The following is a 27,685-nucleotide window of genomic DNA, read 5'->3' on the forward strand; positions in this document are numbered from 1 at the left end:
GAGGGGACAAAAACCCTAGTTTACCACATTTCAGAACAACAACAGTAATGCGTATTAGGTACACAGTGGAAAGGCCACCTAAATTTGAGAATCCTGCGAGGGGAGAAAAGCCCTAGTTTACCACATTTCAGAACAACAACAGTAATGCGTATTAGGTACACAGTGGAAAGGCCACCTAAATTTGAGAATCCTGCGAGGGGACAAAAACCCTAGTTTACCACATTTCAGAACAACAACAGTAATGCGTATTAGATACACAGTGGAAAGGCCACCTAAGTTTGAGAATCCTGCGAGGGGAGAAAAACACTAGTTTACCACATTTCAGAACAACAACAGTAATGCGTATTAGATACACAGTGGAAAGGCCACCTAAGTTTGAGAATCCTGCGAAGGGAGAAAAAACACTAGTTTACCACAACTGTGGAACACAGTGAGGTGAAGACACCATGTGAATGCAGTGACCAGGTGTGGGTGGGGTGGGCCGGGAGAAGGTGGAGATAGCAAGTTGAAACTTGCGTCTTGCGTCCCCTGCGGACACCTGCAGACACACAGGGAGCCGCAACCGCAGGAGCCACCCTCTGCCTAAGGGGCCCTTAGCCGAGGGGGGCTGCCGGGCAGGGGGGTAATAGGCAGAGGGAGGAGAGGAAGGGGGGGTGGGCAGGCAGGGAGGCAGGAAGGCAGAGGAGGACTAGGAAGTGGGAGGGGGAGCAGCACAACAACGCGCTCAGGGCGCGAACAGCAAAATTTACAAAAAATGCACACAATCCACTCACGGAGGTCCGCAGGGCCAGGCAGGGCTTCACTTGGCCTGCATTTCCCTCAGGGCTACCGGCGACTGCTCTCCCACGCTCCGCTGAAAAAAGAAGCGAGCAGGGGGAGCAGCCGCCGAGTAGGCCAGGAGGGAATCAGCCAGTCAGCCAATCAGATGGGAGGGCGGGCGGGCAGGGAGGCGGAAAGGCAGAGGAGGACCAGGAAGTGGGAGGGGGAGCAGTACAACAACGCGCTCAGGGCGCGAACAGCAAAATTTACAAAAAATGCACACAATCCACTCACGGAGGCCCACAGGGCCAGGCAGGGCTTCACTTGGCCTGCAGTTCCCTTAGGGCTACCGGCGACTGCTCTCCCACGCTCCGCTGAAAAAAGGGTGATAACATCATGATAACATCATCCTATGACACTTTGCCAGGAGTGGACTGGCCTATGGGGAACTCTGGGGATTTCCTGCTAGGCCTCTGCACCCTAGGCCTCTTTTGTGTGGTAATCTTATTTTATTTCCATATGTTCTCATGGGGAAAGGGTTGGCCTTGCTGAAAATGTGCAATATGGGGAAAGTTTGAACATTATTTCCAAGGCCTCTTTTAGATCCCATTTCACCCATGCACATTGCGCAGGCCCAAAACTCGCCTTCTCTGTCGTTTAGGAATTTGTTTTTGAAATAAAAAATGTAAAAGAAATCCAAACTTGCATCAGCGTTGGAACCTCCCAACTCTAAAATTGTTCCCCAGCCTGCGGCTTTGGAAAAGGAACAGTTTGGCTCGGGGAGTGCAGCGTCACTTATACCCCGGACAACATTGCTACCAATGGAGGCCACAAGGATGCCCTTGCAGCAGTGTTGCTATAGGTGGTGGCCCTGTGCCTCATGTGAGCTTGATTCCAATTTTCCAGAAGTCCCAGCCATCAGGCTGGACATTCCAAAGATAAGGAATCTACCGATGAGATAGTGCCCATTAGAAAGCTTTCATACAAAGGAGAACATTTCAAATTAGCCCAATAGTGGAGTAAGAGAGGAAACAGAAAAGCCAGTGACAACAGGATTGCCACACATTCAGCCTGTAAACTAGCACAGCTTGAACAGAGATAGCTACATCTCTTGGTAATAAACAGGGTTCATTTTCTTCAGCAAATGAAGATAATACCTGCAGGATTTAGCGATAAGGGCAATGTGTTCTTAAAAAGTAAGCACAGTTTCAACAATGAATCCAATCGGTTTAGCAGTGGAGACCACAAGAGGAGAAATGCAGAGGAAGACAAAGCGGAAGGTCAGTGCTGAACAGAAGGAGGATAAGAGGAGCAAGTGAAAATAATATAATTGGGGTGAGTTTTAAGAAAAAGACAAACAGCACTTGATACTGTTGGAACAGGTTGTAGTTATTAAATAGCATGGCAGACAGGGTCGACCCCTGGGGCACTCTACTTGACATGGGAAAGGTGTCAGACATGGCGATCCCCATCCAGGCGAATTTGGTGCATCCAGATAGGAAAGATACAAAACACTCTAGGTCTGAACCCAAGACCCATACATGAGGCTAAAATGAAAGGGGCACACTGTGGTCGACTGTATCAAAGAGATAGAGGAGCAGGAGCAAGCAGGGATCCCCCCATCCAGTAGGTGAATACCTTTAATCATCACCTGTAGGTTAGCTGTGTCAATGCTTGCTCACACGTGGAACCTGGATTCATAACAGCGAAGCAGAAAGTGAAAGGAAAGTTGATCTTGCACTTGCTGTGCTGCCAACATTTCAAGGCGCTTTCCCTAGAATTGTAGGCTGGTAGGGCGATAACTGGAATGTCTAGGTTTTTTTGTTTCAACAGCAGTGCAATCTGCCCAGATTTTAGACTGTCAAGGAAAATCCCCAGTGCCAGAGATGCCCTTATCAGAGGGAACCAGCAGTGGAAAATGGCTTTGGAAGTAGACCTACCAAGGATCCCTGGATCAGTTTATCCGCATAATCAGTGGAGTTCGCGGAGTTCGGGCGCGGAGTTCGGGCTGAGTTCAGTCTGCGGCAGTCGCTGGTCCTGTTGGTTGCTGTGAGGAGCTGCTGCTACACCCAGCGTTTTGGAGATCCTGTGCTTTGGATCACTTCTTCTTTAAGAAAAAAAAGCCCAACTCCCTTTAAAAACTCGCCCAGAGCGCGGAGTTCGGGCTGAGTTCAGTCTGCGGCAGTCGCTGGTCCTGTTGGTTGCTGTGAGGAGCTGCTGCTACACCCAGCGTTTTGGAGATCCTGTGCTTTGGATCACTTCTTCTTTAAGAAAAAAAAACCCAACTCCCTTTAAAAACTCGCCCGGAGCGCGGAGCGCGCGCGGAGCTCGGGCTGAGTTCAGTCTGCGGCAGTCCGCGGCCCTACGCCGCCGTACGCCGCTGCGGTGAAGACGGATCCCCGCCGGAGAGAAGGTAAGAAACCTGCCACCATGGCTGAGTTGGGGCCCCTGACTCGTGCCATGTCCAGACAAACATTACAATCCAATGGCAAGTTGGACGCCCTTAGAGTGGAGGGCTCACTGTCCGCCTATCCAGCTGAGCCCGAGCCAATGGATGTGGCGGTGTCTCGGGATTTGAAGCCATTGACTGTGTCTTCCCTCCAGAGAGACTGTGTGCCTAAGGAGGGTTTGTCAGTTGACTCCATGGGGAGTCATGACTGGGAGCAGCAGAGGTCGAGTGGGCCTCGTATGGTGGGCAAAGCACTCCTTAGCCCAGGTTCAGGCTTTGCCCACTCCATAAGTTCATCAAGCCCACACTCGTCATTTGAACCTATGATGCCTGGCTGCATCCATAGTCCCTCCTGTAATCCTTGTGCCTCTACTTCACGGCGTCAGTCTTTAACTCCTGACCTAGCGCCTGAATTACCGAGCGATCCCACAGTGCCACCATTAGATCTGGAAGTGGATGAAACCCCTCAGTTGATCGTGTCACATACACAGTCAGCGACGGATTTGTCCGTGGCAGCACCATCTGTCCCTGTGGTCGGCCAGGAGGAAATTTCGATTGACGAAGTCTGTGCAACCATTATAACCAACGATTATACCAAATTGAAGAGAAACGCCTCTGTCCCTGTCATGAACGCCTCTCACCATGCGAACGAAGGAATAAGGGGAAGACCACTGCATGAGTGCGATGTGACGGACCACGAACTCATTGAGCACGAGAAAGAAATGGTGCTGGTCTCCACTGATGCTGAAATATTCGAACTAACGAACCTTGCAAATACTTGTAACCATCAAACACCTGAGGTAGAATTGAGCCTCGAACCCTCTGACGATATGGAAGCGAGATTAGGTCCCCCTTCGAACAAAAATCCGAAAACATTACCAAGATCAAGCGCTGAAATTGCGATTAACTTGATTAAAGCCAAAGCAATTCGGAAAGAGAGATGTGCTACTGCTGAGTTGCAAAACTCACTTGCATACTCCCCTGCATGCAGCTTAAACTCAACTCAGGTGTTAGATCTAGCAGGACGTGAAGCTAGACTCGCGGAACGCCTGAAAGCTGACTTTGAAACAATGAAAAAAACGCTTGTCTATAGGCCCCTCAAGAACTGAAATGGAGCCCCTTGACATCTATATTAGAAAGCCTCGCCCTGTCGGCCCCTATAATGTCGCAATGGTCTCCCCTCCTCAAATGTTCCAGCACGCATCAAGAGAGGTGCAGAGAAATGCTGATGAAGTCTCAAGCCATCAGAGAAACAGACTCTCACGACTAGAGAACCTAGGGGGGGACTGCGTCTCCAGTAACTACCAGAACTCATTGACGAAAATTGTATCTACCTGTTCCACTCCGAGAACCCCGCTTAACTTTAAACCTACGAGTAACAAAAGGACCGGACCTGGAGTAATGGGGCCTAAGAAGCAAAAGGACCCACTGATCCCGTTTGATGGCAACACAGATGGTGATGCGGCCGCAGCCTACAAATCAAATCTGTCGGCTGCCGCCGCTCTTCAAATTCATAATAATGTGTTAGCCGCATCATCGGTTGCTTTATTACCCTTCACCAAATTATACGAAAACTTACATGAGGCGCTGCAATCAAATGGAGGGCTACTGTCCCACATCGTAGAAAAATTAGCCAAACAAGAACAACAAATTGCACAGTTGCAAGACAACCTTGAATCTGAAAAAACAGCGCTGTCAGAGATCCAAAAGCAAGTAAATGAAGGTATGGCAAAAGGAAATCAGGAAAAGAATGACTTGATAACATCAATTGCTGCCTGCCTAAAGCAATCAATCACATTAATGAGATCAATGCGTTCAATGGAGCCTATAACACCGACTCCTAAAGCAAAAGAAACCACTGGAACACCTCATTCCGACCCAATGGAATTGATGCCGAAAGAGCCAGTCGTGTCTAACGACGTGGCAATAATAGTAGGGACCGTGGAGCCACCTTCTATGTCTTCTAACCTTAAGCCAGGACCAGATGAGTGCGAACCCAAGTACCAAGACACCATTAAATGTGCCACTCAAACCCGACCAAGCTCATCTTTCGGGATTTTCTTTGGAGCAGCAAAAAAATTTAAAGGAATAGGAAAAAATCCAACCTTGGAGAAAGAAAACGTTGAGAAACCTAAAAAGCTGCTGGCCACTGATAACACCCCAAAGAAACGGAAAGAAAAGCAAAAACATTGTGAACCTCGCAATCAAACTAACAATTCTAGAAAATTTATACGCAATGTGACGTCTCCGGCCAAACCAAATTTCTTTTCAAGACCTCAAAAAAATAATGCACCAATGCCGTCTAAAGAGACCGCAAGTATGAGTAAAGATGTCGGAGAAGCTACAGCTGAAAAGGGAAACTCCAAAAAACGCCAGAGAGTGGAAACGGAAGAAGCTGAAAGCCCAGCCCAAACCTCGTCTATCGATCTTTGCAATCTATCAACGTATTCAATAGAAGATGATTGCGAGACAAACAACCCAAACGCCTCAATTATTTCGACGAGCAGCTTGGAAACAAATGAGTCCCCCAATCCTGACCAAAATGAATTCTATACATCCAAGGGAAAAAGGGCGGGAAACCCTTGGATACTAAAATCCAAATCTCGCTCGAAGGCCTCCGTGCATCGGGCCAAATCGGACTGTAGAAATCAAAAAATGCCCAGAGGCGATTTGTCAGACGTGGGCTCTTTAACACAATGCTTAGGTGGCAGCCCTATTAACATGAGAAGTCTAAATCCCAAATGTACAGCCGGACAAAGATTACATCAGGCGGTGAAGACCAGGCCTAGAATCCACGAATCAACGGTCGATAGAAACCCACGAATTGCAATCACGAACATCCACAAAGACGATCCTGATGTGAATTTGAACAGAAGGAATGTAATGCGCCTCTTACACTCGGTACCGGCTCTGAGAACTGTGACGTCTAATGACATTGCTATTATCGAATATGTGTCTGAGAAATACGCTGACAAAGTATATCTTCACATATCTTCCAAAGCAGTACGCAATACAATTTTGGCAGCAAAGGATGAAATTCTGCAGTTTGGCTTTGAGACAAGGGAAGTATCGTCTGACTTGGCAAGTCATAGACCAGCCAATATAAAGAATCCGTTAAATAGCTTCGGACATAAAGTGTCCTCTCAAGACCAACGGAGGAGTGAACTAAGAAAACAACTAAGACCTGAACCGCCCATGCTCCACTCTGGGAAAATCAACAAATACGGGGCAGGCTCTAAATAGCTAGTCTCCAACAAAGAGATGAAATTGACTTCCTTGATCTCCTGGAACACGAGAGGCTTCCGTCATCTCTATGAAAGCTTTCCGATTGAGCTGAATGATAATCTCATAATTTGTCTACAGGAAACATGGCTAAGATGTCCTCCTGTGAAAGAAGGCTATGCCACAATGCTGAATTCTGCAGGAAAAAATTTTCATGGACGACCTTTTTCCGGCCTGATAACCATGATGAAAATCGGATGTGATTGGAAGGTGCTTAAAAGTGAAAACCCAAACCTGTTTGTGCAATGTACGCTGATGCAACAAAAAAGTCGCGATGGGAACAATCCACAACAACTCCTCGTATTAAATGTATACTGGAATCCGGCGATGATCACCACCAAACGATTCATAGGCACGGTAATAAATCTGCTGGATAAGTACATGCACAAGAAGAACAATACCATACTACTAATATGTGGTGACATGAACTTGTCCTGGTTTTCTGAGAAGGGTGCGCGAATATCCAATGACCGTGCCATTAGCCCCTCAAATCAGGAGAGAAGGATCATCTGGGATAATATCATGGAGGCGTATGATTGTGACATGGTCAACGGTCAAATTGATGGAGACAGGCCCCCTAAAAATACGTGGCAGAACATGGGCACTGCAAAGGTTTTGGACTATATATGGATCTCAAAACATGCCTGGAACTTACTTCATGAATTGAATGTAACCCCTACAAAAATCAGTGACCATGACCCGTTAGTATTACATCTGAGGATACAATCAGGAACAAATAAGTCAACAGCGACTCAAGCTCTGGAAGTAAACAACGGAAAAAACAGGCTACGATTATCTACTGCTCAGATAACCGGTCTAATGGCGAAACTGGATGCAGCAGACCGTCTGTCTCTGTGTAACGTGGATTATGTATCACTGTTACCGTTGAAAAGTTTACCGACCTTGTGGAAGAAAAATTCCGAGAAAAAACATATTCATGAATGGAGCACAAGAGTCAACGAAGAAAAAAAGCATCTAAAGAGTGATATACGCAAGCTGAAAGCGCAAGATGGTATTAACAGCGCCAACCTAATAAAAAAAAGGTCCCAAACATACCGTAATTGGACTAAGGCATTTAAATTCCAACGCGACCAAGAAAGAGGCGAACTCATGCTGACCATGATAAAATCACACAAATGCAGAGACATCTGGCACACTCTAAACAACTGTACAGCCGACCAAGCGACCAAAATGGCAAACGTGGTCACTGAGGCGGAGTGGAATAAACATTTTCTTAAGGTCTTCTCAGGAGTTAATGAAACAGATATCAAACAAAGAAATCTGAGGTCTGTAAACTGGGACTGTACCGAAACCAGGGATGACATCCTATCTGCCATTGGAAAACTGAACAACTCGCGAGCCGCTGGGCCAGATGGCATTTCTAACGTTATGCTCAAACAACACAAATCGGAATGGGCAAAACTGATCGAAATTCTATTTGCCAACATTAAAAAGCTTAGAGAGATATCGGCATCGTGGACATCTGCAATTATAGTCCCTATATTTAAGAAAGGCGATCGAGTTGTTCCGGCAATCTATCGCCCTATCGCCTTACTGGACACCATCGGTAAAGTGTTTGCGAACTTCCTGCAAAAAAAACTAACGAAGTGGGCTAACACGAGAGGAATCACTGATCCCAGACAAACAGGCTTTACGAAAGGCGTTGGAACTGAAAACAATCTGACCCTGTTAAACTTACTCAAGTTGAATGCTATGGAAAAAAAAACACAGTTATTTATAGCATTCATTGATCTCCATCAAGCTTTCGACTGCATTGATCGGGAAACCTTGTGGGCTAAACTAATCAACTGGAATTGTCCAGAGGAGATTTTGTTCCCCATCATTGCATTGCATACAGCCACGACCATTCAGATAAGGCTAAATGAAGCCGGGACTTTATCGGACAAAATGAAGACCCAGAGAGGTGTAAAACAGGGATGCCCTATTGCAGCATGCTTGTTTAAACTATTCATCGCGGATATTCCATCAGCATTGAAAGAGGTGCGTTGCTTTCCACCGAAACTGAATGGATTCCACCTAAACTGCTTAATATATGCAGATGACATAATCTTAATAGACACCACGCCGATCGGCCTACAACGTCTATTACACAAACTATACCAATACATGAATATAAACCATCTGAAGATAAATACGTCAAAAAAAAAATTATGAAAATTGGAACGCAGAAAGGAACAAAGAAAAAATGTTTCAAGTGGCAAATTGGAAATACGAGTCTTGAAGAGGTAAATGAATTCAGATACCTAGGTATAATGATATCATCCTCGATATGTGAGAAGAGCTGGTCAAGACATCTACAATGTCGTATGAATACCTTGGCCATCCAAGGAACCAGAATTCATAACCTTTTCGGCAAATTTTCCCTGACCCCGATTCGGCTATTCTACTTGCAAAAAGTAATTCCATGTGTCACCTATGGAACAGAAGCCGGTTGGAATCTTGATTACAATCTCTGGGCAAAACTGGAAGGCTATTTCTGGCGACGTGTCTTAAAGCTACCGAAATGCTTTTCAACATCAATAATAAGGCATGAACTTGCCTTGGATGCTCTACACACAACAGTTATCTGGAAATCAATAGCACTACTGAGAAAGATGACAATAACAGAGAAAGAACCCGCCTACGAAATCTTAGCAACCAATGACGTGCGCCCTTCAAAGACGATCCTAAACATCTGGGCCACAAGAATTCATGACATTATGCGAGCAGCCAATATAAGCAACGAAATGCTAGTAAAATGGCCTCAACTCGCAAAGAAAAAACTAAAAGAATGGGCTTGGGTACAAAACATTGAGCGCCTGGAGAAAATGATATCGGCGCCTAAATTGGGACCAACCATCAACAAAATAAATAAGATGCCGAGATATCTTACTCAGTTCCCTTCAAGACATCACCGTGACCGTTTTCTTCATTTGCGAATGAATGCGTTACGAACAAAAGAAGTTTTACTAAGACGGAAAGTCCCAATGATCTGTGACAACTGGTGCAGATTTTGTCTAAAGGAAACCGAAACCATAAAACATTTGGTAATTGGCTGCACTAAACTGAATTCAATTAGATCGATACATCTGAGCAAATATGCACCGACAAATGGAAACATGGAGGACTGGTGGTTTAGAATACTGAGTGGGAGCTCCGTATTTCTAACTTGTTCGGTGATAAACTTTATCGACATGCTCGATGTATAAGATTGTTCGCCGGACATGAGATCTGTAATCCTTGAGCTTCCTTAACAGAATGGGGAAATGATTAAGAAATAGTGTATTTCAAAAAGTTTATTATTAAACTAAGAAAAGAAAAAAAAAATAATCAGTGGGTATCATGGAGGCAAGGATGTTTGGGAAATCTGCTGGGGAGATTGGTCAAATTTAAACCATGAAGGAATGGTATAGGAGGATGAAAAGGGAAGAAGGTCTACAATAGCAGAAATTATACTGGACATCTTGACTATAAAATAGTGGTTAAAGCAGATAGCAAGGGGGAGGACAAAAAGTGAAGGATTCGATCGGGGCTTTACAACTTTTAAGAGCTCTTTACGTGTTTTTTTTTAGCATCGGCAACTTGCGAATGAAGAAATGGAGATTCCTAGTATTAAAGGCATATTTGAGTAGGTGGGTCACGCTGCTAAGATAGTGAAGGGTTGTAGAATTGCCAGTGCACAGCCAGCTGAGCTCTAATCCCCACAGAGTCTTTTTCGCTTTGCAGGGCATCTGAATGCAAGGGTGCAGCAGAGCTGCAGTGCAGGGGAGCCAGTCAAATGAGTGTGAGATCATCAGCTGCGTTGTTTATATAGGGCTGAGCGAGAGCCTGTACACTGGACAAGGGTGAGGATAGTGATGTAGAATCTACATCACCCGTTTGCTGGCTAGGAACATGGGTGTCACAGTCTCAAAAGATCTTCATTCCAACTGTGGTCAGGGCAAGCACTGACACATGAGCATAAGCAAGATATGCGACAGAGGTCAGACCAAACAAAGGGGAGAGGTGGAGAAACAGAAATAACTGTCACAGGAAAAAAAGGTCAAGAATGTTACCCACGTTGTGAGTAGGGCATCAGGGTTTTGGATCAGGTCCAAGGTGAGTAAAGTCCCTGAGTGATAAGACAAGATGGCCAGATGGGCTACCTCATTATAAAGTCACCTAAAAATATGCATGGGGTGAGAGACCATGTCATGAAATATGATAGAAATCAAAGACAGCTTGTGTAACCTGAGCAATAATGCATACAGGGTGAAAATAGACAGTGGTAGGAGGAGACGGACTGAACGCAGTGTCGACAGTTCAGAGGCAGGAGATTCAGTTCAGTGTGTCAGAGAACATTTTCAACAGCATTTAAAGATGACCATGAGAAGATGGTGGAGAAAAAATCGAATCACGTATGGTATTTAATGGTGTTTTTTAATCATGTCTCAATTAGAAAAAGAAAATCAATTGTGTAGAATGTTAGGTATATCTACAGCATGGGCCGCTGCAGAGTGGTAGATAATGAACATACGTTGACGGTGGGAGGAGGGGACCTTGAGGTGTCAAGGTGGTAGAGGCCCTAGAAACAGATTGATCATCAAAGAGGATAAGGGGGCCTTTTCTTGAAATATGGATAAAATATAGGGAAGGTAACGGCATGGAAACTCACTGCACGGTCCAGACAACTGCACCGTCCACAGTAGGAGAGGTACAGGAAGGAATGCGTAGAGTCAAGGGCATGCCTAAGAATTGAAGTTTAGAGCCCACGTCTCCTGCAAGTGCCACAGCAGGCAAAATTGTGCTGGATCCTTTTACCCTTGAAGGGACATCTGGGCAGGTACTCATGCAGTGTTTGCAGGGAGGGGGCAGCGGTTGGTCAGAGGGAGCACAAACAGAGCATCGCAAGCGGCAAAGTCTTCAGGGGCCTAGAGGGAGCAGGATCATCACAGAACTGTGGAGAGGAGCTGAAGCACTGCACAAAGACACTTGCAAGTAGCAGAAAGAGCAAACATCAGAGATTTTGGCTATATCTGTCAGCTGTATTAGCCCTCATAGAGCCTGTAAAAGGGCAGCAGGCAAGCAAGTTTGGAAACAGTAGGGCTGGTAGCACCAGCTGTCATTTGGCAACAGCAGCAATGGAAGCCATGTCTGTTAATATGTGAAGCTAAATACTGAGCACGCTACAAGCTGGATCTAAGAAGGGACGGGACACCTGCAGTGTTTGCAACAGGAGAGTAATAGCACCATAGCGACCACGACGGGTTGTTTCCCTCTGCACTGGGAGATTGCAGTGCGAGCCGCGCCAATGAGACACACTTGATAAAGCGTACAAGTGTACGTGAGTATGAGCACATGCCAGTGAAAGATCCCCTTAACTGCAATTTTCTTCTCCATTTCGGGAGGCATGCTCTAACTGCTGAATGGAGCATTTCATCCCATTATATGGAGTCCATTGGGGATTTTTGGCGGAATTACCTCCAGCTGGATTTCCGGGTGGTAGTACTGCAGATGTTTGTCAGTAAATTGGAGGATCTACCACCTGGTAATTCAGCCAGAGGTAATAACGCCAAACTTGTAGTTTGGCAGGGGCGGGAAAAATGGCGGTAACAGAATTGCCTCCACTTTTTTCCCGTACCGCCAAGCTCGTAATGAGGCCCTATGTTTCTTGCAGAGCTGGTGTAAAACGTTCCTGAGCACATACATGCTCAAACTATGTTTGACCGGGACATTACCTAATGCGCCCATTGCCACACATGCACCATGGCCTTCGCTCTGCTTTTTTCATCATGCATGGCAACGCATGCATGTGCTTTCTGATTAAGCCACATCTCTAGAAAACAAGTGTTTGTGCGCCAACCGTAGAGCCTTTTTCGCAAAGCCACCCTTCATGTCAATGAATACTAATGAAATTAAGTTCGAAAAGCAGCAGTACAGTCCAAATTCCAAGCCATTACAGACACGTTTTAAACATACATGTCGGACAGTGGACTACTGAACCTGAAAGAGCAGTGGCAGTCACAGTGAACTTACTATTGCTGTGTTCGGGGGGGGGGGGCACAAAGCACATATTTCCAGTTTGAAAGTGGACACAATTACGAATGATCTGGTTTCATACAAAATATGTGCCCATCGCAGGCACCATAAATAAAGCAATCATAAGCAACGTGGGGGGATGGGAGGGGGGGGGTAAAGGCCTATAGTATCTTTTAGATCTTGACTTTCATTCCTTGTGCAACTTACTTGTCACATGCATGTAACTTCGGGGACCCCGTCTTCTTGGTCAAACAGTCCATCGTCGAGTTCTCGCAACACGCTGTCACTGCTACTGAAGCCCGAGAAATGTCCGTACTGCGTGGACTCCTCCTTGGCCCAGCTCTGCTTCGGAGCCAAGCGTAACTCGTCAGGGGGCGGGCAAGGAACCGTATGTGATCCAATGTTTCGGTTCGTGACTTCCCCGCCTATCTGTTTCGATGATTTCTTCTGCAATATAAGAAGTGTGCCCAACAAGAAATACACATATTATTCGAATGCACTTCAGCTCTCTAATCCCCTTCCAATCCAGTCACATTGCTGTGTATGTGAATTTAAACTTCAAAGCAGCCTTATTCTGATGGACAAGCTAGAGAGGGATCTGTGTTTTTCCTGGAAATGTGACCCTCACATATTACAGACTCTGGTGCATGTAGTGACGCTGCACAAATGCGCCTACGCAGCAGGTATGCAATAAAACGTCCCGCGTGGACAGAATCAGTGGACTGCAATGTGTGCATTTGTGTCGATGGAGGCGGGTCTTGCATCACCAGCAAAGAGTGCTGCTTATTGTGGTGCAGCAGGGAATGAGTGACAATGTTGTACAACATGTCACAGACTGTGAAGTGTTTGGAAAGTCCCCGGGACTGCTGCCAATGGTTAGTCTATTTCACAGAGACAGGATGCTGTCTACCACCAGCATAATGACACAGTGATGAGACATGACTGCTTAAAATACAATAGTAATGCAGTAGCCAACAGGTATAGTGTGGCTCACACCGTACGAGGAAGCTGCTATGTACCCCCACCCCTCCCCGTCTCCATCCTTTTAATCTGAAACGCCACATTTTTGTATGCTTTAGTTTCAGTCTCATATTAATCTGCGTCTGTGTTGGTATAGCACAGTGGATGGCATCGGTTGTGTTCAGTGCTTTATGCATTTATTTAGTTTTGCATTTATTTATGTTTTGATTCATCATTTCACAATCAAAGCAACTCTTTCAGGTAATCAATACAAGATAGTCCTCAGGATAATTACATGTTTAGTGCACACAAAAGCCATCAGTGCTGGGGTGACAGGAACTACTTCCTGTCATCCCAAACCTTGAATCATGTCTTGACTTCCGGATCCCCCACCAAGGACTCACCTGTGGCTTTAATTACCTATCTGTCTGGCCATTTTCCTCTTTCCCTGGCCTCATAGGAGACCTAGTAAGAGCCCCCCAGATCATCATTAACCCAGCTTTAAGTGGGCTCGCAGTTGGGGTTTGAACAATTCAACACACCGAAGCATTGGCTCTCAAATGCTCAGTCGTCGTGCAGTTTGATTATTCAATGTGGCAGTGATTTGCTTCATAACTGCTATATCCAATACATCTGACCCCATAACCATATTAGGAGACCTTACTAACTTTGCAATTGTGTGACAAAACGTATCTTACAGCATTCAACAAGCTGAACTTTTCAAAATCTTCAAGGAACTCGCCAATCCTACTGCAGCCTCCATTTCTCCTCTGCCTTCCCTGGCCTTCTGCACTTCACTGGCCTCTCACTTCATCTCTAAAACTCAGGACATCCTGTCCTCACTCTCCTCTACACCACTCCTTTCGCTCTCATCTGCTCTCGGGCCTCCCTTGGCCCCCCCCTCACTCCTTCCCTCTTACTCTCCTCTTTCTCTCCCATATCATCTGATGAGGTTACTAGACAAGTCGGGTCTATGAAAGTCTCATCCAAACCTGTGCTCCCCTGCTCCTCTAGAACTCCTCTAGAACTATCAAGGACAACATTGTCACCCTGCCTTGGCTGAATTCTGCAATCACTCCTTTGCCACTGGATCCTTCCCCTCACCCCTCTCCTCAAAAAGTCTTCTGCCAACCCTTCCTATCTAACTAACTACCGCCCTATCTCCATTACCCCCTTCCTGGACAAACTCCTCGAGAAGCTGGCCATCTCCTAGCTTATCCATGACACTGAATATGTTGGTTCTTTCCACGGCCACCAGTCTGGCTTCAGAGTTGCCAGAGGCACGGAAACTGCACTCCTGAACACTGGTGAAGACTTGCTCTCTAACCTTGATTCCAACTCTCCTTCCGTTCCCATCCTTCTTGACCATTCCTCTGCCTTTGATATGGTCAACCCCGCCACCCTTTATAAATTGGTTCTGTGATACCCTTGGCATCATGGACCTGGCTCTTGACTGGTTGACCTCCTTCCTCTCTTATCGACCTTCCCAGGTTCAACTGGGCCCCTTTCTCGCCTCATCTCACTCTCCACCTGCAGTGTCTCTCAAGGCTCTATCCTCTCGCCTTGACTTTTTAACATCTACCTGGCCCCACTTGCCCTTTTGATCTCCTCCTTCTCTCCTAACTTCCAGTGTTATGCGGATGACACGCAGCTTTCCTTCAAGCTTCCTTCCTCTGTATACTCCTCTTCCTCTCTCACTCCTGACTGCCTGTCTGCTATTCAGGCACGATGCACTGCTAATGGCCTCTGCCTTAATGCCAGTAAGACAGAGATCCTTCTCATTGGGGCCCCTGCTCCCTCTTTCCCTCCCACACTCTGGCCACCCTGCAAGGGCCCACTCCCCTCATCCTCCTGTGGGGCAAAAAACCTTGGGGTCATCCCAGACTCATGTTTCTCCTTCTATCCTCACATCACAGACCTTGCCAAGAAGGCCCACTTTCAGCTGCATCTACTCAGACGCATTCTCCCTGTCCTCACCTTCCCCAAGAAACTCAATTTCTCCAGAGCTCTGGTCATCGCCAGGCTGGACTACTGCAACAGCCTCTTCCTCAATATGCCTAATTCCTCCCTTTGCCCCTTCAACTAATCCAGAATAGGATGGCAAGACCTATCCTTAACCCCAAGCCCAGGTACTGCATCTCTCCAGCCCTAAAATCTCTTCACTGGCTCCCAGTTGCTGCGAGGTTTAAGTTCAAGGCCCTTTGCATCATCCATAAGGCTTCCTGGGGCTTGGGACGTTGCTACATCCAACTCTCTCTACCTAAATACCGTCCTTCTAGAGCCCTTCAGTCTTCTAGCTCCAACTCTCTGCAGATCAGACGCTTTTCCAAGCAGAGAGTGGGGTAGATCTCTACTCCGCAGGTGCCTCCCTCTGAAATGGCTTCCCTGCCCCTCTCAGACTTGATCCGGATCTCCTTAAGTTCTGGAAGCTTCCACCTTCCATCTCCCCGCTAATGTTCCCCACCTGCCTCTTTACTGGCAGCCTGGTTCCTTCAGATTCTTACAGGGCACCAGGCCCTCCTCGCCCAGTCTAACCCTGCACTTGATCTCCCCTGAACCCCACTACCATCACTTGCCCTTCCAGGCCCCCTCGCCTGCACTAGCCTGGATCTCTCAAGCCCTTCTAGCCCATACCTTGCATTTAGCATGTGGACCTTCCTTCCCCTTCACTATCTGCTTCCCCTGACCCTGTCCATCTGGCCTCCCCTGGCACTCACTTAACCCTCGGCCCTTCCGCCTGACCGGCACTGCCCCCTCGCATCTCCCCCGCACCTCTTGTTACTGCACGTGCACGATTCGAATGTCACAAGGCCTAGTAGGACCATTTATTTTATTTTCTTCCCTGTGCCCCTTCCCCTTTGTCTTGTTGTTCCTTGAAACACATTGTGTATAGGCGCATCATAAATACAAAATACATTAAATAAATTTAGCAAAAACCCAAGACAATAGTGTTCCCTGTCATTGTTACAACCAAATAAAACTAAGGAGGGGTGGAGTGGGATGCCCGTAAAATCACTGATCTTAACCTGAATCTCTATCCAGAAATACTAAACGTTTGGGAAAATTAACCACACATAAAATGGGTCTTATTTTTAACGCAGTCCCTCCAGCACTGAAGGGGAACCGAAAGCGAACATTTATTGTAAATGTGAAGAGGAGAGATACCATCCATTGCAAATTTTGTAGGAAGACACCCTTGTTTTTTTGTTGCATTAGGATTCTTTGTTAGCCCTCTCGCACATCTTTTATCAGGTTTTTACATCATTAGCACCCGGCATGGGGAAGCCAGCCAATCGGTGGCTTGAAACGCGGGCTAAAGCCTACAATCTCAGCATGCGTTCCAAACCACCTGTTGGCTGGTTCCCCCGGCTGCCATCGTCCCCCTACCCTCTGCCCCCTTATTTTTCTTTTTTTTCCTTTTTCCCATTTCCCAACCCCCTCCTTAACCCCACTTACCTGTTGTTGCGGCGGCGCAGGCCAACCGCTGCAGCTTCCCAGCTTCTCTGGCCACTATGGAAAGGGAAGAGGGGCTTCATATGGAGCACCGCCTTCCCTTTCCATTGCAGCCATCTTAGCTCAGTATTTTCAGTCATTGATCGGGACGCGCAATGCATCCCATTCAATCAATGCCTGAATATGATGTTATTTTTTAAGCACCCCAGGGTACCGCGTTGGTTACCCAGAGTATTAATGGCCTTAAACCCTAGTACCAAGGGCTGGAACACAGTGGTAACAGACCGGAGCCCTCGTTAACTTGGGCTGCCGGGCCGTTACCCCCCGTTCCAGCCCAGTGACAAAGTACCACATCTGCATACATCCCCAGTAGTTTGTAGCCTAGGTCCCAGAAGTGAATCCCAGGTGTAGCTTGTTCTGGATGTCCCCATCTTTTGATGGGAGGAAGATAAACCTTTGGTCCTTCCAGCTCCTTCCTGTTCCAATTTCAGCCATGTTTCCTGGTGGTCATGGTATGACAATCATTCACAAAAAGCAACTGACATGCCTTGTGGTAATTCTCTATGTCAGGCTAGCAAAACTCACGTCAGAACCTTGGGAGTCTTTCATTTCCAGTTAAGAACAAATATTCTCCCCTGTAAAGCTCCTATTTTCTTCCAGGTGATGATTGGTGGAATTGTCTGAAACAAGCGCATCCTTCTTGGAAGAACAGAGATTTTGGTGCAGTACATCCTTGCAAACTATGATAACTCCCTCGCTCTAAGTCTTCCTTATGAGCCTTAAATAGGCATTTGCATGTCCGTGCCGGCTACGTTAACCCTGAAGCGAAAATAGCATGTCCATACCCCATTGAAAAGCATATTTTCCTTTTAGTGTGGCTATGATATGTATGATATATGATTTTATATTTATAATCCGCCTTTACACAAGTGTTTCTAGGTGCCACAAGACAGGGAGGGGAGACAGAGGGATGACACGACACTCTTACTAGGCCTTGTGACATTCAGATTGTGCAAGTGCAGAGGAGAGGGTGTGGGGAGAAGTGCAGGGAAGAGGTCCAAGGGGAAGTGCAGTCAGGGCAGTAGGGCTCTGAGGAAGTGTGGGGACGGCAGAGGACCATACGGGTGCAGGCACAGAGCGGAAGTGCTAGGTAGGCCAGAAGGCAGTGCAGGGTGACTGTTCAAGGGGGGAGGGAGGGCGTGTTCCCTGTTTGACTCTGAGGGCAACCATGGAGATCAGAAATCATGAGAAATTAGGCTTCTAGATTTCATATAGTTTAAAGACGCAGCTTTGAAATCACCCAATTCTTATATTATCGCTGGCAAGATAGACCCAATATTCCTCATAAGGAAAAATAGTTTATTCTCATCAAAGGCCAATTAATAATCCGAGCTTGGTGTAAACCCTTGTTACACAGAGGGTAACCAGAAACATTAACTGAAGAATAAATGAGTGAACTAGAGTGGCTGCCTTCCACCTACCACCTACTGAAGAAAGTAAACGAGTACAAATGCCCCCAACGTCCAGAACCGATACAGAATACAAAATGTTCAGGAATGAAGAATGTTTCAACCTTTTTATAGTAGACCATAAAAATGGACTATTCTTTAGTGGAGCGAGGCGTGACATGCATTACAGAATCCCCAGAGAAACGCTTGCAATATCAACACTGTCCAAGTCCACATAAATTATGAGCAACATAGACACATTTGCAGGGAAACTCCTACTGTTGGCGCCCTTCTGATGAAAGGCCAAGTAAGCTTTCCCTGTCAGTAGGGCCAGAGGCGACAAGTCTATTCCGATTCTTCCGCTATGCGCTCTTGTCCCGAGGCTGTGTATTTGTTTTACATTCACAAGTGCAATTCAGTATCGGCAACCTCCAGATACCCGAGCTGAGCAAATCTCTACAGTCAAAAGATTTATCATAAGATGTCCATTTTATAATTGTGCACAAGGTAATCCGTTGATGGTTAACGAATGCTGATCTGCGCACTGAAATCTGACATTCACATTTTCTCACAGAATTTTCTGTATTAAGATTATTTATACAAAATAAATCTTCACGCAATATAAACCCTACTTTATTCATAGTGACACCCAAGGTAGTTCCAAATTCCCAAACACCAGTTATTCCAAGAGAAGATCCCGTGTCAATACCTACCAATGCCTTGGTGACACTGAAGAAGCTGAAAGTGGCATTTTTATCAAAGTCTGGCAATTACTAAGAGGCCCAGAACCTATTGTGGGTACTTCCTGTACAACACAAAGCATGTAACTGCTAAGTCTACAGGTAAGAAAGTTCTCATCGCAAGTCACGCAATTGGACCCATAAAAAGACCTTGGTAATCGGCAATACCACATTATGCATTGATGGTAGGATCCAGTTGGCCTGCAGACACCCTTCAATAAGCCACTGAAGTGGGAGGTGGCCCCAAAAGAGCAGGCACATTTAACCATTTGTTTAATGCTCCAGTCTTCAAATAAGTGATCAGAGCAAACTGGAGCTACAGCAGGGCTCGAAACGAGGGACCACACGGGTGGACGGCATCCGGACACTTTTTTTGGGAGGGCAGACGCTGTCCTCCTCGAGTGTTTAAGGAAATTCAAAATAAATACACACAAGGATTCACTGCCGCAACTACGAATCGAACCATGGTCTCCTGCCTCTGAAAACGCACAGTTAACCACAAAACCACGAGAATTGATCCTTGTAGCCTAACATGTTTTAATCTGACATCTTCCCATAAAGGAAACGTAGTGGTGTTTAGGCTTAAAAGGAGTGTGCATTTTATACTTGGGCATTAAGGTCATTTGAAAATCCGTACTCTTGATAAATGCTTTTTCTTCATGCATGTTTTTTTTGAACCATGAAAGACAAGCTACATCATTTCCCAATGCGCATAAGAATCCCCCAAACTTTTTCTTTTCTTTCAAGGACTCGAGCCCTTGAACTGCACACGATGGAAGACGGCGCGTGCAGCCCTGTAGTGTGCACGTTTCAGGGCTACGGAGTGTGCCTACCTACGGGGCTTCCTGAGATGGCGATATGGTGCCACCAGGGCCTCATTCCTGATACCAAGCTGTGGATACAGCAGACTGGCCAATGACACACCTTTACAATGGAGACGACTGATATAGAGGAGAACATCAACGTTGTTACAACTTGATTGCCTGCCTCCAGTCCCTTCAGAAATATTGCTAACCTTTCTCCCACTTTATGCTGTAGAATCTGCCCGCTGTGTGCCTGCACGCTGTCATTTCTTAAGTGCAAGTGCATTATAAATCATGCATGAGCAACTAGCATTCAAAAAGCCCTAGCAGACAAAATCACCATGTTACAATCCAAAATAGAACAGAAAAAGCTTAGCCTATCCAACAAAAAAACCCATCCACCACTCCCAAAACTCCCACTTGCCCCCCTTCTCCTGCTCACCAGTATCCACTAAAGAAGTAGAAAGCATCATTAAGGGCCTCAAACCCTCCAGATGCCAAGGGGACTCATGCCCAGCTCCCATCATCCAGGAAGCTGCCAACATTCTGGCCCCCTTCCTAACAGCCCTTATCAATGCATCCTTCAAATCAAGTTCAGTGCCTGGCAGCCTCAAGGACTACTAAAAAAACCTAATCTAGACCCCAATAACCCAACCAACTACAGGCCTATCACCACCATTCCCTACATCTTAAAGATCTTAGACAGAGTGGCCTACCTGCAAATACAGAAGCACCTGGAAGACAACAACCTCCTGGGTCTTAGACAATCTGGCTTCAGGCCAAGGCACAGAACAGAGTCAGCCCTACTACACCTAAAAGTCCAGATGGACGAGACAAAGGACAAGGGTAATCTAGCCATTCTCCTACTGCTAGATCTATCAGCAGCCTTCGACCTCGTCGACCATCAGATCCTCATGGAACAACTGATGACCTCAGCAGCCTTCTCTAACCAGGCGACTGCCTGGATCCAGTCCTTCCTAGCCAACCGAACCACCCGGGTTTCCTCCCCGGGGGCCTCAGCACTCCGTCCCCATCACCTGCAGCGTCCCTCAAGGCTCGTGCGTCTCGCCGACCCTATACAATATCTTCACTAAGCTATTGTTTGACCGCCTAGATAACCTGGGTGTCACATACACAAACTATGCTGACGATAACCAGGTTCTCATCACCCTATCAGGGTGCTACGATGAGGACTCCACCAGAATCAACAACCTATATTTGGAGATCCAAGCCTGGATGGCAGAGAACGGTCTATGCCTCAACGACGAGAAAACTGAGCTCCTTCTTGTCGGCTCCCAACCACGGCTAAACAAACTAGACCCCCGTTACGCGTCCATCAACATAGACGGTAACCTAATCACAGTAGCCAAAGAAATTAAAACCCTTGGGGTTTATCTAGACTCTACTCTATCGCTCAAAAGACAGGTGAATGCCACAGCCTCATTCACAGCTTATACAAATAAGCTTATCAACGCCTGCAAACCTTTCCTATCTCCTTCCAGCTGCATTACACTAGCCAGAGCGCTGGTGCTCTCAAAAATTGACTACTGTAACACACTCTTTCTCGGCACGTCAGAAAGCAACCTGAACAAACTACAGGTGCTTCAAAATAATGCCCTCAGAGCCGCCCTCAGTATCCCCCGACACGCCCACATCTCCAGCATCAGGCAAGACCCTCACTGGCTCCCTGTAAGAGACAGAATCACTCTCAGATCCCTCGTCACCGTCCATAAATGCCGCTCCAATGACACACCCAAATACCTGGCAGACAAGTTCCACAATCACACTAGACCAACTAGAACGCCATACTCACATTGCCTTTCCATTCCCAAATTCTCCCTAAAAAAAGCAGGTGGCGCCAGCTTCCCGGTCCTAGCTGCCAAACTGTGGAACGCTCTGCCTCTAACCCTTAGAGCAGAACCCTCCTTTTGGACTTTTAGAGCCAATACTAAAGCATGGCATGCCAACAAAAACTCTGCTAAATGTACTTCTTCTCCGCATGTCCTTGTCGACCATCTTGCAACCTGGTCTACTACACTTAATGTTGTTATTTCACAGTCTGCATTGTATATGTTTGCCATGTTGTAACTGTCTCTAAGTCTCCGGCGCCCGGTTACCCCAGGGTTCGGCTCGCGGTACAAATAAAGAAACTAAACTAAACTAAGCGGATGTTCAAATCAGTCAAACCCTAAATTTGCTTAAACAATGCATCAGTACGGTCCCTGACTTCAAAGGGAAAGGTCTCAGACATGCACCACAAATTATGAGTTACGTATGGATTGTGAGACTGCGCCCCTCCACCTAAAGAGGAAAATGGGGTTCCCACTATGGTTTCAATTCCCAGTGCGTCGCAGAAATGCATGGTGAGTGTTCTACTGCAATAATTTGCATTTTATTGTATTTATATTGTGCTTTAAGCCAAAGTGCTTCAAAATCAAAATGGTTGGTAGAAAGAGGTGTGAATAAATAAATGATGACCCAATCAAATCGAGAGGAGATAATCCTTCGAACGTGATCTAAAAAGAGGGAGAGTAGCCAAGGAGCGAAGAGAGAGCGGATGGACCTTCCAGTACTTTGATGTAAGTAAAGTAAAAGTGAAGGCGAGATGAAGCACATGTGGGACTGGGGGCAGATACAAGACATTGAAACTGGGAGCGAGCGGGTGAATAGAGAGAGACAAGAGAAGAAAGGTAGAGAGGGGCAAAGCCATGTAGCCAATTAAAGACAATGCAGAGGAAGTTAAAGAATAGACGAGATTCAAAGGATAACCAGCGGACAGAGAGCACAGCAGGGGAAATAGACTCACGAGGAAAAGGAGACAGATAGACGAATCGTAGATTGAGAGAAAGGGAGATAATACACTGGAAAACCAAGGAGGAGACTGGAGCACTAGAACTTGTGAGAGAGGAGACAGCGTCCACCCACTTTTTTCAGGGGGTGGACGCCGTCCTCATAAAATTTTAAAGTAATTAAAACAATTTTCTTTAAATGCTGCTGCCATGATAGAGAAAGCTGTATCCGGGATTGGGATTCGTACCCAGGTCGCGTGGTTCAGAGAAAAGAAACTAAGCCATGAAACTACAACAATCACTAGACGGTTATGCTCCTATTGACTTTTGAAGTACAAGACACCTTTGTTTTTTTAACACATTTGAAGTCAAAAGGTACACACCTTTTCCATTTAGCAAGCAATGATTTAAGCTTGGCAAATGCCCATTTATCCTGTGCACTTCCTTCAGTTGCAAAGACACCCTAAAACTAAACGGGCACATTTCTTCTAATGTACTTTCACTGCCTGTGACGTCACACCCCACTACATACAGCAAGGGTGGTTAAGCTTGGAGGCCTTCCTGTACCACCTGTGTGGGAACAGCCAATGCACGCGGGAACAGGAGAGCAAATACTCTTTCATGTATCCCTTAGGCCAACCACAAACGGCCAGGTTATATAGAACTGGAAGGATGGGAGGAATCATGGGCAATATTAAATGAGGGTCTGTTTTGAATTGTGCTTCCTCTGGGAACAGTCACCTGGACCAGGCTACTTGGGAGTTGGAGAGACCTGTTGAGAGCTGTATGGGGATGTTAATAGTGGTGATTCCTTTTGGGCTGAGGCTGGGCTCTTCAGGCCTAATCCTGTCATGACCACATTTCTCTACCTGGGCTGCAGTCGCCATGTCCCGCCAAAGGAGGGCAACTGCGGAACCTTCGGTTCAGCAAGAGTAAAGGGTCTGCTTATCAGTTTACATGTGCAGGTCTACTTTGTGCGTTGTGGCCCTTTATTAAAATGAGTGCCAATAACACGCATGATTTATTTTTTGGGAGTTTGTTGGTTCTGGCCGCTTCCCAGTGCTTGTCAGCCTTGTAAAAGCAACGTGGCAATAAAGTCAAATGACGTAACAAAACATGGCGTAATATCCCATGGCATAACATGGTGAGGAATAACATGCTAGCATAACAACACCTGCATTATGGCCCAAAAAAGGAGCGGGCCGTCAAAAAATGAAAAAATACATAAAAACGAACAACAAGCAAAACTACATTAGAATCAAAAATGCCTTTTGGTTACGACATCAATATTGCCACGATGATAAAACCTCAAGGGGTAGAACAAGGGCAGCGAGGGAAGAAGTGGGAGTTCACCAGGGATGTCTATGGTCAAGAAGGAGCAACTACCCCCCACTCCCCTGACAGCACAAGGAGGCTGTCCATTGAAAAGCACACTTTTGAGTTTTTAGATGCATAGCAGTCCTAATGTGAGTATCTGGATATTGGATTCTTCATTCCCCAATTTCTTAGGACTGTGGATAGGGCTGCACTTCTTTTTTCCAAAATACATCCAGGCAAGTACTTGAGGTATTGCCTCCAACGCAGTTCCAACCTCAGGTAAATAGGACACTTATTCCAGGTCTGCCACTTGTTACTGCTCACGCTGCACTTGAGGCCCAAAGTATTTCAAATGGGATTTTTTGATTTTGATGATATTTTGATTTTACAGTTGGATTTGACAACTTCTTATCTTCTTCACCAAGAAGCTGAGTATTCTTTTGTACAGGAAATATGTTTTGCTGATATGGCTCATATTCTCGCAAAAAGTTTAAATGGGACACCCTAATACCACAAACATTTCTGCTAGACAGATGCCTCTAATGGACAGTTAAAATGGTTTATTCCGCTTCAAGTGTTGATGTCATTCAACCTTTCCCCTTAACGTTTATATTGATTGGTTTTGCATCCCAGCACTTCAGGCTGCTTTAGTACAATCAAATGATTCCCTTTGTTGCTCAAACATTTTGAAAAATAAAATGACATTCCCTGTCGAGTGTCAAACTCAATATGAAAATTGCACATTTTAGGGGTGCTGGTACATCTTCATAAAATTCGATTACATTTTTTTGTTGTAAAAAGGCTAAATTGCCATAACAATTCATTTTGAATGTAATCAATAGTATAATGCAAACAGACCATTCCTTTGCCGTTCACACTGAAATACTGTAGAAATATTTGTTCAAACTAATGAACCAATTTCCCGCCAAACATTTACATGATTGCTCACAAACCGTACCAATCCACATAGCTAAATGTGTTTTCGATCAGCTTATCCAAGTGCTTAAAATACTATTCTAATGGGCGAATCAATGTTGTCCCAGATAATCCCTGACAGATACTTTTGTAGAACCATGAAATATATAATTGGGTCACCATTTCATTTACTGGCTGGACTGTAAGACTTTTGCAGATGCCTGCCATCCTTCACAAGTAGTAACATTGCTGTGTCTTGCCAGCGTCTGAGGATGCTATGTTATATATTATGATACACAGATACAGTATTATACTTATTTCTGACTCAATCAGTTGACTCATACTCCAAAGTGCTTATTCACAATCACAACCTTTCGTTCACTATATCTCCCCGACCTATTTATTCACCATGTGGTAGACTCTCACCTACATATGTATTCAGGTCTAATTGTTGTGTCTCTAAGCTTTTTCACAGCTAATCATTTCAATCTGAATTGTTCCACAGGTTCAGTTTTCAAGCAAGGACAGAATGTTGACATTGTTTGGATAAAAGACATAAATGTAGATCTGTATTTAATTGAAGAAGGCGGATGTCAACTTCAATCAACAATGACTTCCAATAGTACATTTACAGACGGTGTTAGGCATTCCCGGGATCAGTGCATGGACAGGCAAAGATTCGAACAAGTGGTGAGCCAGTTTATGATGGTGTGAACAAAAGGGGACCTAGTTAAGCAAGACAACACAAAACTGGTGATTTCCAAAGGACAAATTAACTGAGGTGAGTACTGCAAACTAAAGAGGAGAACAGTCCAAATATAAGAAATAATATTATTACGCAACACTGGGGCGTGAGGCGGGATCAAGTAGGGAGGATGGGGCTGGGGGAGAGGATGATGGATGCTTCCTCTTTGTCCAGTTTGTGAAGTTTCTGGCTTTGACTGTAATGGGCAGCAGGTGCCAGTAAATTGGGGCGAGTAGGTTAAGGAGCAGAAGTTTCGAGAGTTCTCCTTTGTCTTCCTGTATTGCACTGTTTAAGTCCGTTTTCCATGAGGAGAACTGCTCTTGAAAAGATTCCTGAGGAGATTCCGTGAGATGCTTCTGGTGGTCTTCTAGGCACTGCATCAGTTCTTCCTTGCTAATTGCCACGGTGTCCCAGAGTAATGGCATCTCCTCGTCTCTAACTACTGGTTGTAGCGATTGGGCTACTTTTGGAGCCCTCTGCACATCAGCCTGCCAGCACCTGCTAATCGTGCCCTTTGCCTCCCCTTATTCCATCCTCTTCCTTTGGTTTACGACATGTGCCCCCATGGAGGGTGCCTTCCTGGTGGTCCTCTTCACCTGTTGCACCCTATGCAGTTTCTGAGACCGCATCTCCCCCCTCAGCATCAGAATGCCTCCTCCTCTCTCCCCTGGGCGTGCTGCAGTTAGGTACCCTGGGGTGTCTCCTTAAATGAGGGAAGTAATTACGTGCCAGGCGTCCTAGTGTTCCTTGTTGACCGCCATGGGGCTCATCGATGGCAAGGTCCCGCCTCCTGTTGTCGCGTCTGGGGGAAATGCGGGCTTTAGACTCTCTGGCTTGTCCAGTTGCCAACCCTTGCTTAAGGTGCTCTCTGCCCCCTGGGGGACCACCGTTGGGTGAGCTGGGGTCTCTTTACTTTTCCCTTCACCCTTGTTTTTAGGCATGTGCACTTCTGGGGACTGCAACGTCCAGCTCGCTGTCCCACAAAATGGTGTATGGGTCCACCCCTCCGGGGGCCGGAGTGCGCCAACCCCCACCTCATTTGACTTGCTGCTCGCAGTTGGCCCTAGTCTGTGTCATGGCTCCGTTAGTGGTACCTGCAGCCCCAGATTAAGTAGTGTCCTCCCACGGGGCTTAGGGAGTTCTCTTGTTGGTGAGGTCTGGACTCCAGCGCTTTATTGGCCCCTTGCATACTTCAGACAATAGGGCTGTTCTCTACTCTGCCACACAGTGCCACTTGTCCCTTGGATGGCACCTCCTCACCAGGGATCACCGGGTATGTCCCTGCCTCTGCTCTTCAGAGTTCTCACTGTGGTAAGGGCCTTCCCCCTTGCTGTTGGACCTTGGGCGCTCCGCAGGCACTGGCAGGGCCCCCCTCTGTGCAGGCTTTCGTTTGTTGGAATGCTGTGATAGCTGAGAGCTCCCTCACTTCTCACCTTCAGCTTGTGCCACTTCCAAGCAAGCGCCCTTCTAAGGCGCACCGGGGCTCTTCGCCATAGTCCTCCTGGCTTCCCCCGCGTTGCTTTGGGCAGCGTGATTTGATGGGGCAGGGCGGACACTGTACGCTATCCACTCTGCTGGTGATCCACTGGGGCCTGCGCCTCAGATGTCCTGGGGAGGCTGCGGCCCCCACCAAGCTTTCCGTGCCGCCGGAGGGGCTTTCCCCGCCCCATGTTGCGATGTTCCCAGCCTTCAGCCCTTCCAGTGGTCGAGTACCCGCGGCAGCTCATCCACTAGGAGGGAGACCACTGTTTCCCTGAGGCAGCTCCAGGCACTGTCACTGATCCACTTGCAGGTGCCCCAGTGATATATATGAGGCACTCCGCCTCCCTTTCCGGTAGGGCCCAGCTGGGGCACACACTCAGAATGCCCATCGCACACGGCACCCTCTCTGGCACCCTGGTGATCTCCTTTGCTGCAGTGCCTCGGCTCCGCTGTTCGGGGCAGTACTTGCCGTTTCTGTCTCAGTGGGTGCTTCCCACTTTCCCAGTGTGCCTATTCGGGGGGGGG

At 46.6% G+C, this 27,685-nt stretch overlaps 1 protein-coding gene across 1 annotated transcript in view; it reads right to left on the minus strand.

The window, feature by feature from the left end:
• RFTN2 (raftlin family member 2) overlaps window positions 1-27,685 on the minus strand; it is a 483,996-nt gene that overhangs the window by 29,620 nt on the left and 426,691 nt on the right. The window contains exon 9 of the mRNA XM_069615738.1: window positions 12,716-12,955. Within this exon, the coding sequence (XP_069471839.1) occupies window positions 12,719-12,955 (237 nt within the window). The 3' untranslated portion in view covers window positions 12,716-12,718. The remainder of the gene's footprint in view (window positions 1-12,715; window positions 12,956-27,685) is intronic.

This window comes from Ambystoma mexicanum, chromosome 9 (assembly GCF_040938575.1).
Source record: "Ambystoma mexicanum isolate Mex_15411 chromosome 9, UKY_AmexF1_1, whole genome shotgun sequence".
NCBI lineage: Eukaryota > Metazoa > Chordata > Amphibia > Caudata > Ambystomatidae > Ambystoma > Ambystoma mexicanum.